The sequence below is a fragment of the Micromesistius poutassou genome, assembly GCF_964030765.1.
Source record: "Micromesistius poutassou genome assembly, chromosome: 8".
Lineage (NCBI taxonomy): Eukaryota > Metazoa > Chordata > Actinopteri > Gadiformes > Gadidae > Micromesistius > Micromesistius poutassou.
This window is the reverse complement of record NC_140278.1, coordinates 9,655,418-9,674,675: the sequence shown is the minus strand read 5'-3', so window position 1 is coordinate 9,674,675 and position 19,258 is coordinate 9,655,418. Positions and strand designations below refer to the sequence as shown.

General features: G+C 45.0%; 1 protein-coding gene across 1 annotated transcript in view; it reads right to left on the bottom strand.

Annotated features, from left to right (window-relative positions):
- Positions 1-1,270: 1,270 nt before the first annotated feature.
- Positions 1,271-19,258, bottom strand: part of grik2 (glutamate receptor, ionotropic, kainate 2) — a gene marked incomplete at both ends in the record, with an annotated part of 119,677 nt that continues 101,689 nt past the window's right edge. The window contains 3 exons of the mRNA XM_084471908.1: positions 1,271-1,435; positions 8,550-8,800; positions 15,673-15,898. Of these exons, the coding sequence (XP_084328034.1) occupies positions 1,271-1,435; positions 8,550-8,800; positions 15,673-15,898 (642 nt within the window). The remainder of the gene's footprint in view (positions 1,436-8,549; positions 8,801-15,672; positions 15,899-19,258) is intronic.

The following is a 19,258-nucleotide window of genomic DNA, read 5'->3' as shown; positions in this document are numbered from 1 at the left end:
TACTTTGAATAATCAGACTTAAAAAAAAGAAGTAAAAAAAACAACAGAACTCTGTTTCACGAGATAAAAAGTGTTAGTACTTTTGAAACACAAATAAACAAAGTAATCCCTTATTGCCTGATGGTTGATATACAATACATCCCTTGTGGATATTGATCGATATATGTCACTAAGCAATGTGTCTCTGTACATTATGGAACCGTGGGGTTTCTCTGCGTTATCCGTTTGATTTGGTTTGTTGAGCCCCATCTCCTTTTCCGCTCACATTTGCTGCTTAATCTAATTCTTTGATTTGAACATGGCCACGGCGTATTTACCCTTCAAACTCTTCATTTCCTCGCTCCCCTACATGTCGGTGTCTCTTGTGTGTTCGTTCAGAACAAGCCTCTGAGTATGTGTGTGTGTGTGTGTGTGTGTGTGTGTGTGGTTGGTAGCCACACATTTCATCGTCGTCTGTGCATTGAAAGACAGCTTTCAGTAGCAGTGAAAGATGATAGGTCCAAATCGTCTTAAATACACATACTAAAAAAGGGACGACTTGTCCCCCTCTATATTTATACATATGATTGATCTAAAACCTCTACGCGTCCCCCTGGTGCCACTTCCTCCGGCCCCGTGGAGTCTCGGCTCTCTGGCCATCCTGTCTGTGTCCCCCCCCCCCCCCCCCCCCGCCTCCACCTCGCCTCCTCCTGGCCCCCGAGGTGTTGACGGTCGCTGAGGTAACCCACCGAAGCGTAGGCAGCGCTGCCCGTGTTCAAATGATTTCCACAGGAAATATTGTCGTATCTGTTATCCCTTGAAAGTGTTTAGGAACAACGATGCCGCGGTCGGTTTGTCTGCGCTGCGCTTGAGGGGGTGGTGTTGGCGTTGGTGGCGGTGGTGGAGGTGGTGGTGGAGGTGTGGGAGAGGAGAGGAGGGAGGGGGGGAGGGGGGGGGGGGAGGCTCTGAAATGGTGCGCCAGCCTCTCAGAGCCAGAGTCTCCCCACGAAAAACCACACAAGCCTTGGTGCCCAGACATTTTCCTTTTTTCATTTCCCAGCGTCTCCACACACCTCATAACCACACAAAAGAAACATAGAGACAGATCCAGAGTGGGAGAGAGAGAGTGAGAGGGAAAGAGATAGAGGGGGGGGGAGGGAGGGAGAGCGGGAGAGAGCGAGAGAGAGAGAGAGAGAGAGAGAGAGAGAGAGAAAGAGAGAAAGAGAGGGAGAAAGAGAGATTAGATAGAGAGACAGAGAGACAGAGAGCGAGGACGAGCATAGAGTCCCATTCAGGCCATGGTCTCTTTCCCGGGCAGTCGGCGGTCGTTAAAGGTGTGCATGTTGATGACCTCCTCTGTCTTGACCAAGGCGGCCGGCTGGGGCTTGTGCTTCAGCCGCCGCTGGCACTTGAGCGAGACCCGAAGCTCGTCCAGCATGGCGCTGCAGAAGGACCGCTGCGCTCAGACCATCCGAGGAGCGGAGGATGAGAGGATGGGAGGATCGGAAGGGGGGAGAGAGAGAGACAGAGAGAGAGAGAGAGAGAGGGAGGGACAGAAACATAGAAAAAGGGAAAAGAAGCAGAAAAAACAAAAACAAAGAAATGTGTCTCTGTGAGATCCAGGCAGAACAGCGACCCAGTTCTGCCACCCAACCCCACAACGGCATACCCCCCCCCCCCACCACCACCAACCCACGGCGAGGAACTGCTACAGAGGATGAATGGTGACGCATTGAGTCCAGTGTACAAGTACACAGGCTGGGAGATGTCGGTACAGTCGGGACAGGGTGGTGGTGGTGGTGGTGATGGTGGTGGAGGGGAGGGGGTGGGGGTTGGTGATGGGGGTTGGTGATGTCAGTGGTGTGGTCATGCTAGTGGAGGTGGTGGTGGTGTTAGTGGTGTTGGTATGGGAGATGATTGTGGTGGTGGTGGTGATGGAGATGGTGGGGGGGGGGGTGGGGGAGTGGTGACGGTGGTGGTGTTAGTGGAGGTGGTGGTGTTGGTGGTGGTGGTACTGATGCTGGTGTTCGTGGTGGTTGAGGTGCTGATAGTGGTGGTGGTGATTGGGGAGTTAGTGGTGGTGGTGGCGTTGATGGTGGTGGGTTTGTGAGTGGAAGGAATTTAAGAGATTTAGGGACATTACAGGTCATAGGTGAGCATTAGAGAGGGATATGTAAAACTAGCATGTGATTGGCAAATGCTAATTTGGAGAGACTAATCAAAGTTCTACATTTCAACACCATCAAATCATTGTATTATACAGTGTGTAATTAGACATGCATGACATTAATTATGAATAAATGAAAGACTGATTGCATAACTGTGAGTGATTTAATGTGTTAATATTATATTGTACTATACAAAAGGGAGTATTCACCACAAACCAATCTTAGGATCCATGAAAATGGCTTTGTGAGCATAAAAATACTGCCCTGCTGAAGATAATTTGAGAAAGATCCTATCTGGCTGGGTTTATCCACAGTGATTTCATGGAAAGAACCTTCTGGACTACTTCCTTTTATGAAATGAGGATGTATAAAAACCAAAAATATATAATAAAGATAAGTAGATCATTATAACATGTACTGACTGAGCTAGGGATATTGGTTGTCATTGTGCGATTGGTTCTCTTTAAGGTTGAATGTCATGGGTAAAACCTGAACTGGAATTTGTTAAAACGGTTACCTTTTCTAAGCCTCTGTTGTACTTGGCAGGTGAGTGTGATGTCATATGAGCCTGCTAAGCCTGAGTTACCAGCAAGGATTTAAAGGTAATAGCCACACGATTCAGGGTACAGACAGCAAGGCAAACAGACACATTTTGTTCCCTCTGTTTCTCTCTAGACCGGCTTTTGACCGGCTGTGTCGGGAAATGATCAAATAATGTTTAAAAACGTTTGCGTCTAAAATAGACTTGAGTCCTACACAAAGCGAGTGCTATATTCATTCTCTGTGATTGTGTAAATTTTTTGGGGAGCTTGATCCAAATGCGGACGCAAATGTTCACTGGGCTCAGACACACAAACACACGCATGCACACACACACACACACACATACATATAAACACACACACAGCAACGCACACAAAACAACACACAATTTGGAACAAACACATACAAGTGAACTATGCAAGACTACAGTTCATCAACTAAGTGCAGTTTGCAGTTATGTCACAAACAGAACGACATATACACACACAAAACCTCTTTCTCGCACACAAACACACACTAAGCACTTTGTCCACGGTGGATTTCCCCTACCCAGACCCATGGAGCAGCAGGCCTTATGAACACTCATTACTTCTCATCTGACTCGAGGCTTGTGTTGCAGCCACATGCCCAATCCAACTGCTCCTTGTCCCTTCCCCCCTTGGTTCTCCCTTCCAACCCTCCCTGTCTCAAGCTACTCTGGCGTCGGCACATGTTGTGCTAAACAATGCCAACACTGGGGCTTACACACTTCATACTTGTGGCCCTCAAAAAGGCTGAGGGGAAAACACATTTCTCTGGGATGAATACTTTTGTCTGCTGGGAGATTTTCCAGGTCCTCGTGTTTTGCTGGGTGTTTTTTTTTTATTCAAGGGGTCAAAGTATGTTCTGCCAGAGGATCTTGTGTTGACTCTCGTTCCAAACGTGGGGTGTCTCTCTGACAATCACTCAGAAGAATGATGCAGCACCCTGTTCTCATGCAAGGGGGGCCCTGATCAAAGTCTAAATTAATTCTGTATCGCATTTTAAGTACTGATGGCACACCATGAACATTCATAGTAGATACGGATAAAGGATAGAGGCTGGACCCTTCGCTATGTGTCGCAGCGTTTTGCCGCGATGCCTGACGATCTGCAAAAATTGGATTCAATGTAATAAAAATGATATCATTGAAATGTTACATCATAATAAAAGCACTGAAAAATAATAATCTCTTTCTCGCTCAACCGGCCTGGTGGAGTAACTGCTGATTGCCACACCACTCTGAAAAACAGCTTTTATAGCTATTGATTTTTTCTTCTCTGTAAAGTAGAATAGCAAGACACAGTTTGAAGCGGCCCTCTTCTGAGTTAAAGATGGAGCACAATCTGTAACTCGCAAGCTGTTACTGCCAGCCCCTGATATGGGTGTCACACTAGATTGATGGTGGCCTTTTGATACCAGTTCAATATTGTTTTAGAACTATAACACATTTCTATCCAGCATGAGTTTGGGCTTGGGTTTTACCTTCTGTATACTCTAACATTGATGCTTAATGTAACATAATATCACTCACACAACGTGGCCACTCACTGTTTTCTTGATATAAATATACTTTATATACAACATTAAAAAAAAAGCTTGTGGGCTGGGGCAGGGTTGTCTCGGAATACACTGGGGCAGAAAAATGGAAGGCAAAGAAAAAGAAAGAAAAGAGGAAAATAAGAAAAGGCCTAGAGCAGGCGATGTGAATGGAATGGCCGAGAGCTGCCGGGGTAATCATCGCCTCACTCTCCGTCTCTCACCCCCGGAGAGTGATAAGTGAAGAGTTGTTTTGTGACTTTGCCTAATGTGTGTGGGCTCCTCTGAGCTCCCACCAGACAGACTGTCACCGCGTGCCCAGTTGTCACTATGGTCTTGCTGCTGCTGTTGTTGTTTTGTGTTGCGTCTATTTATTTATTTATCTATCCATTTATTCCTTCATGTGTGTGAGTGTGTGGGCGTGGAATTGTGTGGATTTTCTTTCTTTTTGTTTCATACGTGGTGATGCTGCAAACTCACACACACAAGCACACACAAACACACACACACATACATATATATATACATTATGTATATATATATATACTGTATATCCATCTACTGTGTCCATGCGCATGCAAATGTGGGCATTCGTCTTAGTGTTTCTACACACGTTTGTGTGTGTGTGTGTGTGTGCATGTATGTGCATGTGCATGCATGTGCCTGTGTGTTTCTGTGTGTGTGTGTGTGTGTGTGTGTGTGTGTGCGCGCGCATTTGTGTGTGCATGTGCATGCATGTGTGCGTGTGTGTGTGCATATGTGTGTGTGCGTGTGTGTGCATGTGTGTGCGTATGGGTGTGTCTGTGTGTGTGTGTGTGTGTGTGTGTGCGTGTGTGTGGGATGAGAGCGGGTGTGCACATGGGGATGAGGCGGGCTCCTCACACAGCAGGTGGTCCCTGCGGGGGGCCCCTCCCCCCCCCCGTGGAGCCGGGTTACTCTGCGGCGCCGTCAGCAGCGGGCAGGAGGAGAGGGAAGAGCAGGAGAAGGAGGAGTAGCGGGAGGAGGAGAAGCGGTAGGAGGAAGCGGAGGAGGAGCTGGGTGGGGGGGGGGGGGGGGAGGGGGGGGAGAGGAGGTGGAGAAGAGGAAGGAAATGGACAACCGTGGTAATCATGGAACTCTGACACGTCGGAGATGGAGATGAGGACAAATCAATTAGCCATGGCTACAGAATGGCGGCTGCTGTTGTTAGCACGCGGGTGTGCAGGGCTGCGGATGGAGAAGGAAGATATGGCGGACGTTCCCTTCGCAGTGTCAACGTGTTGTGTTGTTTATGGCAGACTTAAGTTGTACTGAATTTGTTTTAATGAATCACGTGTGAGGTGGGAAGAAGGATTTTCTAATTGAAGTAGGCCTGGGTGTAGGATTAGCTAGCATGAAAAACAAAATCTTGCCTTTATGATAAAAACAATACAGTGCTTACTATCTGATTAAGGCTAAACGTAGCATGTAGTGCACATGGAATATGTAGGGAAGAACAAACTGGGGACAAAGAAAAGCCTGATAGCTCTAGGACGAGTTAAATAAAAAACAATTATACAAAAGAAAAATCCCAAATGTGCAAACTTATCAAATGTTTATTCACAATATTGTATTTATTACTTTAACAAGTGGATGGTGTCATTGGACAATGCTCGGGTCTCACAGCATCACAATCCGAGAATTCAGTTAAATTCCATCTTCTCAAAAAGCACCATTGGTGCCTTTTACACATCTGTGTGGATCTTAAAAGCACTATCAACAGTTCAGCTCAGTGTTCACAGGGTGTACTGCTCATCCCATTTAATGAACGAAGAGCTGCTATTTTTCTCCCTTAGAGTGTTTGAAAACACAAGTAATTATAGAATGCAAATTGCGGGGTGTGCACTGTCAAGCGTGTGAAACACAACAAAGAGATGCTTAGCACCACATTTTTCAAGTTGACACTTTCAGCATCATGGAGAGAAAATAACCCCATGTTTGAAAATAAAAGGTAATAGTCAATTATGCAAGAGGCGCCCAATAACCACACAAATTATATGATTGATTTCCACAGATTAGCCCGATAACAATTTAGCTTAGTATTGGACTGTGTATGATGAACTAATTGTAATCAATAAATACATGTCATGTAACTCCTACGGCTGTTTTAAAAATTAAGTGAAATAATCGCAGCACAAATAACAATCAAATAATTGACAAAGTGGAGGCGTTGCATTCTGCATGTGCTCGCTTGCCCATATTCACACATTAATGTGTTTCAAGTTGCGGTAGAGGAAAGTGTAAAAGTAAATATAGTAATTATCCTTTTACAACGACAACAAATGTTTGACCAACTATAGTTATGTGTAACAGGAATTCAACTTTCACATTATACTCACTGTTATCATATCTAAAAAAACAGTGTCTCGAAGGGTATAGATACAAACATGACCTTATACAGAAAGTAAATGTCCAATAATAGTCATAGGTAATAATACTTTTACAGACTCAATCAACCGGGTAATTTAATATCCTTATATACGTTGAGCACAGTGATCTACAACAAAGTGGAAAGTGTAACAATAGATGATTTTGACCACTTGCATCAATTGCTAAATATTTCAAGTGGTTAACATTATTCTGTCAAGGAGAATCTTTTTTAAAGATGTAATATTTAAAAAATAGTTATTTCTACAATACCATGTACATCTCAATCTTCAATAAACATGGTGCTCTTAAAATTGTTAATTTATAGGCAGACTAGTATAACGTCACATTTGTGTGCGCGTGTATGTGTCTAAACGTGTTTGCCTGTGTGTGTGTACGTACGTTCACGTATGTGCATTTGTGCGGACGGTCACCTGTGCGTCAACGTACACGTGCGCATGCCACCAACACAGCTGTGGAACATCAAAACACAGGCAGGACCGTGGGCTCATCAATAAAAGGTCTTTTGGCCGCTGTGCAGCACACTACGTGAACAATGAAAGGTGTTGGAGTAAGCTGTTAGCTAGCGCTAGTGGGCGAAGCAGGGCTTAGACACCGGGATTTATGATTCTGTCTCCTCCAAGAGAGCTCATTATCTCCGGGGGCAAGTCGACACCGGGGGAGGGCTATGTTTCACCAGGACAATTTACAGTACTCCCCCCCACCCTGTAGTCAATTATTATTGTTATTATTATTAATGGCTCACTGGGTTACTGCTTTGCGACGTACTGAATTGCGCATACTGAATGTAATTTAATGTATGCATCGAATGGCAGCCATTATTGTAGTTTTCTTTGTCGAGGCTATACCACTATCATATATTCTGAGGCTTGTTACTGCACTTGGTTTGTATTCTGGAGCGTCGATCAGGAGTGGGACTCCTTTCTAAGAGTAGTGTGACCCTATGCAGAGGGGGACTGAAGGGAGGAGAGGTCACCACTATTACTATGATGTGCAATGTAAGAGAAGCCTCAGATCCCCTTGCGTGGGTCATGCGTGGTGGTGGTCGTCGTGGCGGGGAACGCCCTACAGCGTTGACTGGAACCGAAAGACAACGTGAACCTGACTACCCACGTGTTGCCCATGTTTTGATTACTCTGCAAAGAGTCTGTTGCAGTTTATATTCCCATTGTACACTAGAGTGGCAACAAAAACCTATTCAGAAAAAAACCTCCCAGAAGACGAAACAGGAACTGGTGTGAAACAAATAAACGCCGGGGCATTTGTTTGACGGTTTACAGTACAAAAGTGTCTTGGGTTTTTCTTGCGGTCATTTGGGACGGTGGTTAAAGTCTAGCGTGGGTCCATGGTGACAGCAGAATTCCTCACGTTTATCTCGTTGTCGCCATTGGGCCTAAATGAATAAATGCAAAGACACCAACCCTTATCTTGTGGAATATATGACTACAGATTGAGTCAAACTGTCAAAATTCATTGAATCCAAATATCCGTCTATCCATTCATGTATAATATTCATGTATAAAGCGCTGCATTCTGTCATATCAATCGGTTGCCATGGGTATCAGACTAATTCTACAAAACATGTTTCAAGATTAATTTGAACCTACTTATCATATAAGTATGCATGTGTATTTAGTTAGTATGTCCAAGATGATATGGCATGGTAAAGGAAGTATGCATTTCTTTCTTCTTTTGACATGAAAGAGACAATGTGTGCAGGGGCTGAGATATCCCCCCCCCCCCCCCCCCCCGAAACACCCATCTGGCCCCCCACACATCACTGTAATCTTTGTCCTGCATCACACAAATCTCACACACCTCTCCGGGTGTCGCCCCGACGCCCGCCCCCCCCCCCCCCCCCGCGCATCACGTGACGAACGACGCGGTCGCACGTACCTTTTCGAGCTGCGCGTTCTGCCTGGACTTGTAGAGGAACTCGCCGACGGCCACGAACACGGACAGCACCAGGCCGGCGGCCAGCACGATGAAGATGCCCCCAATGTTCTGCACCCCCAGGGCGCTGGCCTCCTTGCTCTCCTCCTCGGGGCAGCCGTTCCCCCGCCACCACTTCTCCTTCATCATGTGCAGCTTCCCCTCCTCCTGCAGCTGGAGGATGGCTATTGTGATCTTATCTCGGTAAGGAGAGCCTGAGGGGGGGGGGTGGGGAAACACAACAAAGAAAATGACACAGGTTATCCATCTGAGCGAACATGGCACAGAACGATTCAAGGAGGCTTTGTGGAGGCGGGGGGGGGAGTGGGGGGAAAGAAGGGTTTTTTGTGTGATAATGTATTTCCATTTAAGTGTGGTCTTTCAAATGCCGTCATGCTTGTAATGCAGGCGTGTAGACTTGGGCCACAGGCCTATGTGAAAAAAGGAATACATAAAAGACTCACAGAATAGTGAGTGATTGAATGTGTTACAGTGAATGTTTTAGATAAAGTGTGACTGCTTTATTAAAATGATGTCTTTTTTGCCTACATCACATCAGGAGAAGTATGTTTTTTGCTTATCTAACCTTATTTATCATGGGGTGGAGGAGAAACTGAAAAATTTAATTTTTGTTTTGTCACCTACCTATGAATGTATTATAGCAACCTCTTTAGACCTACATTTCCACGGAAGGAAAAACTGCACTTTTCTATGTTTCAAGTAAAAGGAAATTACAAAGTTGTGTCTACTGTATGAAAAGGCTCCATTATCTTTAAGTATCCAGTCTTTGAGAGCTCTTGTATTAATATAAGGTCCTAATATAAGGACTTCTCATGTCAATGTAAAGATCAATCCATGTCATCCAGAATAAACTGCACAGATTCCTCCACTATAATGGATTCCTTATCGTCCTTACAGTTTCCACGAAACCCAAAGCACCCAGCAATAACAAGCCATTAAGAACAAAATATCTCTAAGGGGGGCCTCTACACCCTTTCGTTTTATCCACACACACTTTATTTCTTTAATTAAAGCTGTTGCCGTGTTTAATTTGCGGTAACGCTTCCACTACGACCTGTTTTGTTGCCTTAATATGAAGAGGCATTCCCAGTGCACATCTTTGAAGTATTCCCTTCACACACACACACGCGCGCATGTGTAAGATATATGCAGAGTACGCCCAACGCATCCCCCTTCTGTTTACCCACAATGCTCCGGGAGGCCTCCTCCTCCCCGCGTTGACAAAATAGACTCTGGCACGTCGCCGGCGCGAGCACATCAAAACCAGGTCACCTGACACCGGCCCTGATTACAGCAGAAGGGTGAAGCCTTTCGTGAGATAAGGACCCATTCCCACAAACATTTCTACCTCCGTTTGGCAAAATCCTCTTTCAGCTAAAAAAAAGTGAAGGTCGTCTTGAATGGAAAACCATCGAGCCACAACGTTTTTGTTGTTGTAGTGGTGGCTGGGGCAGCAAATAAAAAGCAACAAAATGTTTAGTTTAGTACACGAGAGACAGCTGCTCTCCGTGGGGTGGAGGCTGGTTGTCGGTTTGACAATGGGGCCGTGTGAACACGCCGTTTTAAGACCCTAAAGAGCGACAATGATACACTTCCCGCCGGAGCCAATGGGGTAACCGCCACCCACAGGTGCGTGACAGTGCTGCTGCTGTGGCGGTGGCAGCCCGTTTGAATACCTCCCATCTCCCTTGTCCTTTATCTGCGCCTGCGGGCGACTGGGTGTCTGGGCTTTTATTTCAAAACGGCCAGCCAGGGTATTTAAAAAAAAAGGCATTTAGTACCACAGTGACGGCCAGGGGTAAAACATAAGCATTTTTCCTCTCTGCCATTCGTTTCCATATAAGTACAGGCCCTAGCCTGCACCGGTCCCCTCGCTTCCCTTGCTGGGGAATAAAAAACACAGTGAATGTGTGTCCGATAACTGCTGCTCAGCCAGAGGAACGGGCAGCCTTGGAACACTGCCAGCGCTATACCGCATCAAAACAAATGGAAAGGCGTCATCTGAGGGAAGGACCACATGGGCATCATTATTCAGCCCGAGAGTTTGAAGACACGTTATGCAGAACCCATTTTTTTTCACCCTTGTTTGTTCTCCTAAGCAAATTATTACTTATTGTTATTATATCACACTTTCTTCAAGTGTTTCATAATTTGAATGGTGGAAAAATCCCATGCATACCAAGCACCAGATATCGCTGGTAAGAGAGAGGGAGAGAGAGAGAGAGAGAGAATGACTGAAAGAGAGACAGATAGAGAGAGAGATTTCAATGTGTTGTGCTTGTCTGTGCTAAACAGAATATGTTAATTTCGAGAGCTAAAGAAAAGAGCCCTTCTCAGCATGCGCACCGGTTAGAGAGGCACTTAATCCTCAGACGGAGGCGCAGATTGAGAGAGAGAGCGGGACAGGCCACTGTGAATCCAGAGTAAGACACATAGCTGTAATCTGCCAGATCAAAGCTGAGTAATGGCACACCGATCCCAGATGCATTGTCTCTGAATCCAACCCCCCCCCCCAAAAAAAAGGGACAAACAACATAGAAATGTACATGAGTTGCAACGTCTTGTCTTGCACTCTGAACACGTGTCATTTGAGCACAGCGAGAGGGGGGGAAAAATCGTTCTATATAGACAAGGCTTTGTTTTGCATGATGGGCATAGTAAATAGAGACTTGCATCACATATCGTACGTATAACAATTTACTATCGGGACAGAAGCCCAGATGGGCCGAAACACCTGATTGGAGTGCTTTCATACACAACGGGTAGACTCGTCTCGGGACTCGCTTGCATCGCTGCAGATTAATTTGTTCTCTCTCTCTTCCTCTCTCCCGCTTTCTCTCTCTTTCTTTCTCTCTTCCACTTTCTCTCTCTCTCTCTCTCTCCCACTTTCTCTCTTTCTCTCTCTCTCTCTCACTCTCTCTCTCTCTTCAAGAATCTGTCTTCTGCCTCCTGTTATGTCCTTCTCTAGTTTATTTGTGCGCCGCGAGTCACTCGCCGTTCCCCGACTAGTGCACACAGGAGAGAGACGACACCCAGGTCTCCATATGGCTCCTGATGTCTCCGCTAAACAAACACGGAGCGGCATCCACTTGCATGACTGACGAGTGACCGAGGCACGCCGCAGCGTATCATTTATGCAGCCTTACAAAGACACATGCGGCTGAAGTGGGAGACGGCAAACACGTTCCAGAGAGACAGAGGCAGGCAGCGCTGGAGTCGTTCCAAGTGAACAACCTGTGCAGGTATAGAACTTGTGTCAGATGTACTCAATGACTCCATTTAATTACCTCTCCAGGGGACCAAGCACAGAAAACTTCTGTGCGTGTGAATGCGGTCGCATTACCATTCACCTCACATACAGTACACACACACACACACACACACACACACACACATCCATGCACACAATATCTCTCTTTCTCCCCCTCTCTCTCTCTCTCTTTCTCTCTCTCTCACTCTCCCCCTCTCTCGCTCACTCTCTCTCTCGTTCTCTCTCTAACACACACACACACACACACACACACACACACACACACACACTGAATGGACAATAATCCCACCCACTGGCAAAAAAATGTTTCCTGCCTTACTGGTGTGCCTTACTATGTTTTTTATTCAAACTGAAAATGCACATGTTGCTTCAGGTCAAGTCCATTGTATTTGGATACAATTCCCCTGGATACAGTCTCACAGGAGGGATGCCTCCCTTTAGGGATGGTTAAGAGTAGACAGGTAGAACCAGGATAGGTGAGGCAATGCAATGCAATGGGGGCCATAATTGACATACATAAGGCAAGCATTACCAGCAAACAGTTGAAGTAAAATCATACTGTTCGAAATAGGAAATTAGAAATGTCCATGCTGATGACAGGGTTTTTTGTGAGCACAAAATCTGTGCATGCTATGTTTACTATGCGCACAGTGAGAACATCAGGGTGAGCCAACAGAACGCTCTATAGTGTAGAAATTCCAGTAGACAGAGCTGGGACCAGCAGCTGTGAGAACTGTCCATTACAGAGTGCACAGAGCCACTAGGGTTCCGGCGAGTGGGGCCGTATGTCCGCTATGACAGTTCGGGTGCTAATGCTACCCGACAACGACTCCCTCTTAAAGTCAATGAGATATATGCTAAATGGACTGGCTATACGGGGAATACAGGCTGCATATGGAAAAGGGTACTAAAAGGGTAGGATTAGCAATTTAAATGCCTTGTTCTGAGCGTGTGTGAACGGGCCACATGGGAGTAATGATATAACACGTTTTTGTTTTCCTCTCGCTTTCTTTCCTTTTCCTGGTGAAAGATGCGTTGTGCTGCACCACAGGCGTGTTGCTGTGGTTGTACACACAAACAAGCAGCATGGCTTCTCCGTCCAGGCACAGCCCTATTGAATGGCAGGCTGTCAATCCCAGACTTCAAAGCAGACCCGACAGAGGCGTACATTAACAGATGCAGAGACATACACCCACACACACACCCACACCCACACACACACACACACACACACACACACACACACACACATATACACACATATACATGCACACCCCCACAAACACATCAAGGACATTGAAGAAAGCAATAACAGAGATGAATCCTGAGCTGTTGTAGCCCGCCTATCACGTCGCCCCTTACAGGAACATAATCGTTCACATTATCTTCTTGAATTGCCGCTAAGGGTGGATGATTTTCAAGGCTGCATGTTGCAATGTTCTCCAAATCTATGTCTTGATGTTTTACCATGTTTTTGTGGCGTCTTATTCATTATTCGTTATGGAAGAATAAGCTTGAGGTATAACCAGATGATATGTGTGTCAAGTACTTGTATCAAGTCACTGGAAGGAGTGCTAGAAACACGAGTGGTGGAATGTGCAAGTGCAAGAACTCCTACAATTAAGTAGTGTCATTAGACTAGAATTAATTGTGAAGCATTTTTTGTTTATAGGCCACACTGAGGAGGAGGCAAGAATTCTTGAAACAGTAATGAACACTACGCACACAGTGTGTCTCCTTTTCACCAGTTCCTCATGTTGAGTTCCCTCTCAAATTGACTCTAATTAATTTTCCCTCTCTTAACTCGGGTACTTAACACAACGTGTTCTTTTTCTATTATATATATTTTTTTTTTACTGTTTTTGGTGTCTTGGAGGAAATTGTGGTTTGGCGTGCATAACCGGATTATGACAATCTTCCGCTGAGCTCAATAATCAAATGCAGACACCTCCGCACACAACCTGCACTGAGCCTCTTTGCCTCTCTCTCTCTCTCTCTCTCTCTCTCTCTCTCTCTAGCCATGGTTCTCTCTCTCTCTCTCTCTCTCTCTCTCTCTCTCTCTCTCTCTCTCTCTCTCTCTCTCTCTCGCTCTCTATCATGACTGTCTCTGGTTCCTTCGTGTTCCTCATGGTTCCTCTAGCCGGTTAGCCCTGGGGCCTCGGCTCATATCGTACACATTGCCTCTCTACGGTGAAAAGAAACCACGTGGGTTGCAACCAAGGTTGAAGACAATAGACAAAGAAAACAATGAATTGTGCTTGCGCCTCTAATCTATTTCAAAAAAATCATTCTGTATATATCATCTGACATGGACACAAACAAATGTAAAAATATATGCCACTGGGATATGCAGCATTACTGTGATTAGAAGAGAGACCCAGGATTATACACAAATTAAAATTTAAAAAAATTAATTCATTTTTATGGCTTCTACGGCTTGTACATCAGAATGCATTATGGGATTTTTTGTGGCTGAATACTCATATATAGAATTTATAATAACGTAAATATACTGTCACCTAGGCTAATTAAAACGTTGCTTTGCCAAGTGAAACTATGTGGCACTTTCCAATGTCACCCCATTATATCAAATCAGTTCACGATGAATTTGTTATCAATTACTAAAAAAACACCACTTCAAACATAATAACTAACAATCCAATGCCCTTATTTTTCCAAAATGTAGGCCTTCATTGCAATGCGATGCTGCAATGTACAAGCCTTACAAAGTATAACTCTTAGCGGTTGGGTAACAAGTGCTGCTCAGAGCTGAAGGTTGACATGTTTATGGTAGACATTGAACATATTTATCTGTGTTTGTATATATTATTTAGATAATAAAGTCAATGTGCGACTGTATTAAACGTAGTAGTAGTAGTAGTAAAGGATGTAGTGTGAATACATGTTTATTATCTTGCACATATACGAACATCAACGCATGTATTTTGGTTAAGCTAACCAGGCGCTGGTTAAATTTGTTGCATTGCAAATATGACTGATAAAACGGTACAATTAAATTATATTTAGTGTTATTTAACAGACTAATAAAATACAACTCTGAATATGTCCACCTGTGACTCCTCGTTCTTGTGGGTAGCACCGTTCAGTAAAACTTTTATCAACAGCCTCTCCAGCGCAAACGTTCTTAGCACGGATGGAGCCTGTGAGAAATCGAATCCCAAACGGCTCGACCCTGTACACACTTGAGCTAGACAGGACCTGTAGAAGACAAAACCCGTATGTCCCATCATGCATGTGTTGTGGAAAATATGTCTCCGAAAACACAAGCCGATACTGCCAAACCTTGTCCTCCAGATAGGGAAAAGTTGAGGCTTCACTACATGTTGTCAGCACTTCTCATCAGCCAGGGCCCAGTAGTGATTAACCCTCTGCCTGAGGAGCCCACTGACACCTGCATAAATAATCGTGAACGTATGCAAAACTGAAATTGCCGAATTAACATTAAGGTCAAAATGCAACAGGGTCCAGTTTTCGATCAGTGATTGTGAGTGACGTGACGTGTGATTTGTTGACTTCAAATTCCATGGTCTGATGGGTCAACGGGTATTTGGCGTACGTGTCAACAAACGTGATGCAAAGGTTTAAACCGTCAACGATTTGCATATCGTTTTACAGTTTTAAATCTCACGGTGTTGCAGCAAGTGCAACACGACCTGTTGACAGTCCCCCAACGCGCCATTCATCTCCGAAACAGCGTTCCAGGTGGTGTTCCACATCCGCTCTGGCCAGAGTTAAAGGGAGGGTCTGGGTTAAAAAGCGCGATAGCATACGCACCCATTGGTGTGCCGACTCCGTAGGCCTTGGAGTCGATGAGTCCCCCGATCTGCGTGAGGTTGCAGTTGCGCTGCGTGACAAACTCGATGGTGGTGGACTCCATGAGGAAGGCGTAGTCGGAGGTGAGCACGCGGTGAATGCCCTCCTCCACGTTCTTCACCATCACCGAGTGCCGCCGACTGCTCATGAACTCCCACATCTTGTCGTACGTGGAAATCTTGGTTTTCTATTTTGGACCAACACATACACACACACACACACACACACACACATGGCAAATGAAGGTACAAAAAACACTCAAATTCAACGAATGCGACAGTGATTCCTCTGTTTTATGATTTTTTCGGTAGCACTTAGATAACATAAACTTTGAAGCGTTAATGGAGGATTAGTAAATAGTGAATTGATCATTTATGAAGTGTTGCTCCTACATGTTTCCTACTCATTAGTAAGAAATTTGTTTTTATCTTATATATGAAAGCAGTACAGGAAATAATAGAATATGCATGCATGAGTTCAACCCTCAAAATAACAGTAGAAAACGGTAGTTTAAAAAAAAATTCTGATCCTACAAAGAAAAGCTCATTTCCTGGCCCATTCGGTAATAATCACAATGAGAAAAACAGCAAACAGATAAGCATGGCCGATATTGGCAGTAGAGGGATTATGGAAGGTCAGCCCTCTTCAGGCTCTATCATGTAGCCAGTAGCAGTCCTATTGTCAGTGGTAGGTTGTGCTTTGATGTCTGCACCTGTAATCTAAGTGATGAATCCCAAGGTGCATTTACTCTCCAAGGGATCCAATTTGAAGGCATTTTTGAGGCCATTTGAAACCTAATTAAGTCACAACTTCAAGGTCCTGGCCGCCATTATTGTGTGTAATGACTTTTTGCAGCCGGTCGATATTTTAGATCAACTGGGTGATTTGCAAAGTGCCTATCAGAATCTTTCGGAGTCACCCTTGACAAATCAGCCGATTGAGCATGCAAGCTACAGACTGCTGATAAGGTGGCAGAGAGAGAGACAGAGATGTGTGTGTGTGTGTGTGTGTGTGTGGGAGAGAGAGCACGAGAGAGAGATATAGCCAGATGTGTGTTCATGATGAGTGAGTGGGGCAGTCGCAGGTATCATGTTAGAGAGAGAGAGAGAGAGAGAGAGAGAGAGAGAGAGAGAGAGATGTGCATGTGTGAGCGAGAGAGAGAGAGAGATTGAGAGGGAGAGAGAGAGGGTGAGATAGAGAGAGAGAGAATGAGAGATAGAGATGCAAAAACAGACAGAGAGAGATCGAGAGAGAGATGGTGAAATCAGGAAGAGTTAGATAACCAGCATATGCTCCTATAACCTGGGCAGGGAGCCCAGGTGGGCTTCCCTCAGACACACTCTACAGCAGGTACCCAGCGCTGTTCAAAACAACTACAGTAAGGATGTGGTTAAGGAAAAGGGCATCACAGGGGGTCCAGAGCAGCTGTCAGGAAATCAAGATCATCCCCCAAAATCATTAATTGAAAGATTTTGTGGTGAGTGAACGTGAAAGGTGAACATATGACACATCTGTGTTGTATTAATAAGTAATTAAAGTGTAAGTGAATCCCCTGTGAATCCCCTGTTTCAGCTGGAAACCAACACTATGAGATTTGAAACAATTGCAGCTCGAATACTACGAAGGAGGGGGGACGTTTTTTCCCAATTATTACGACCTGTGCCAACATTGTTAATTGTTTTTAAGCTAGTACCATCGCTTTGTATCAGCATTTTAATGGTATAGTAGCCTACAAGAGCTTGAGAAGGTTAAACCTATCTCAGACACGGCCATCAACATCAACGGCTGCCCAGACGGAGCTCCACACATCCACACGGTCACGGCATTATGTACTGAAGTGTCCCTTTGGCGTGAAGTCAAAGTTCCTAGAAAAAAGGCACTTCCCATAAACATGGGATTTTACAACTGTTTTCACTAAACTTATTAGTCTTATTTAAGTAAAAGTGATAAAATGGAATAGTATGGTATGTTGAAGATGAAGATGAAATAAAGATGAAGATGAATTGTGGCTCACGGTCCCTTTCCGACAACATGGTGTAACGTTGGGTAATGCCTTCTTGCCGTTGAATCCTCTCAAGTCGTCGTCACCTGTCTGCTAAAGTTTTCCTCTGCACGTCTCTGAGGAGGGATCACGTCTTCTCTTCAGCGGGCGTACCGTTCCCCGTCTGGGCGGGCAGCCAGTGCTGATTAGCTCTGTTAATCCTTTGATCATACTGAAGTGGCCCACTAGCCACGCCATCTCCCCCCGTCTCTCCTATATGTCGTGGGGATAGCCTTTCACTCAAAGGCCCCTCTACATCGTCCAAACCCACAGTCAACATTATAGAGGATAACAAAGGAGGATAAACACGACGCGGGCTGAAAAAGATAGCCCTTAATAAGGAGGGTGCACCCAATTTAGCATACACTTTAACCCCAATTAAACAATGTGTTGTGATTAAAAAGGTTTTTCTTAATTATGTGCGTCGTGAAAAGGATAGAATGAACCTAAACTCTCTGTGGCACTGTTACTTGATCAACTAAAACAAAGTCAATGTTTCACTTTTGGACACGGTATCGCTATTAGATCATAATACTCCAACCCATCCAGCAATGCTAATGTTATATTTATGACCACGGCACTGGTGGATTATTATCGGTGGCAAGATGGGAAACCTTTATCTACTTGAACCTCAGTGACTTTGTTCTCTGCTGCTGTATTATTAGCTTGAGTTATTTCTACACAGTCTATATAAATGTGCCAGAAATACTTTGTATGGAAGACGCTCACACTGTGGTTATCCGCGGAGGGCGTAGGATAACACAAAGGGAACAGCAGCAATATAAATGGTTCTAATATAAACTATCGATAATCTCCAATCACATGCTAGCTGGGGTATATTGTGGGCAAACAGACAAATACCCCAAAAAGCGAGAACCCTCCATCAGTAATAATGAACTGTAATTGCATCTCCCTCCGAATCGGAGAGAGCAGAATTATCGTATACTAATGCATACAATACCGTCCCACTCACACACACACACACACACACACACACACACACACACACACATACACAGCACTAGGTCCTGACGCAGCTCTTTGCTCATTTTGTATTTTATGCACAAGCTGCACATTCAAATCCCATCAAACAACCATAAGTCAATTGCGGATCCACCACAAGAAGCACCACCACCACTTCCATCACCTCCACAATCACTGTAATCATTACCGCTACCACCACCTCCACCACCACCACCACCACCACCACCACTTCCACCACCTACACAACTACCGCAATCATTACCACTACCACCACTTCCACCCCCACCACCACCACTACCACCACCACCTCCACCACCACCACCTCCACCTCCACCACCACTCCTACCACAAACACCACTTCCACCAACACCATCCACCTCACCACCGCCACAACCACCAACCCCCTAAGGCAGCCTCAGGCAAAGTTCAGTCAAGAAAAAAAGCCCAAATGTGCACAAAGTTACACATTTGGGCATCTGGAATACTAACCTCTAAAAACTTGCAGGCCCGTGACTCACCGTG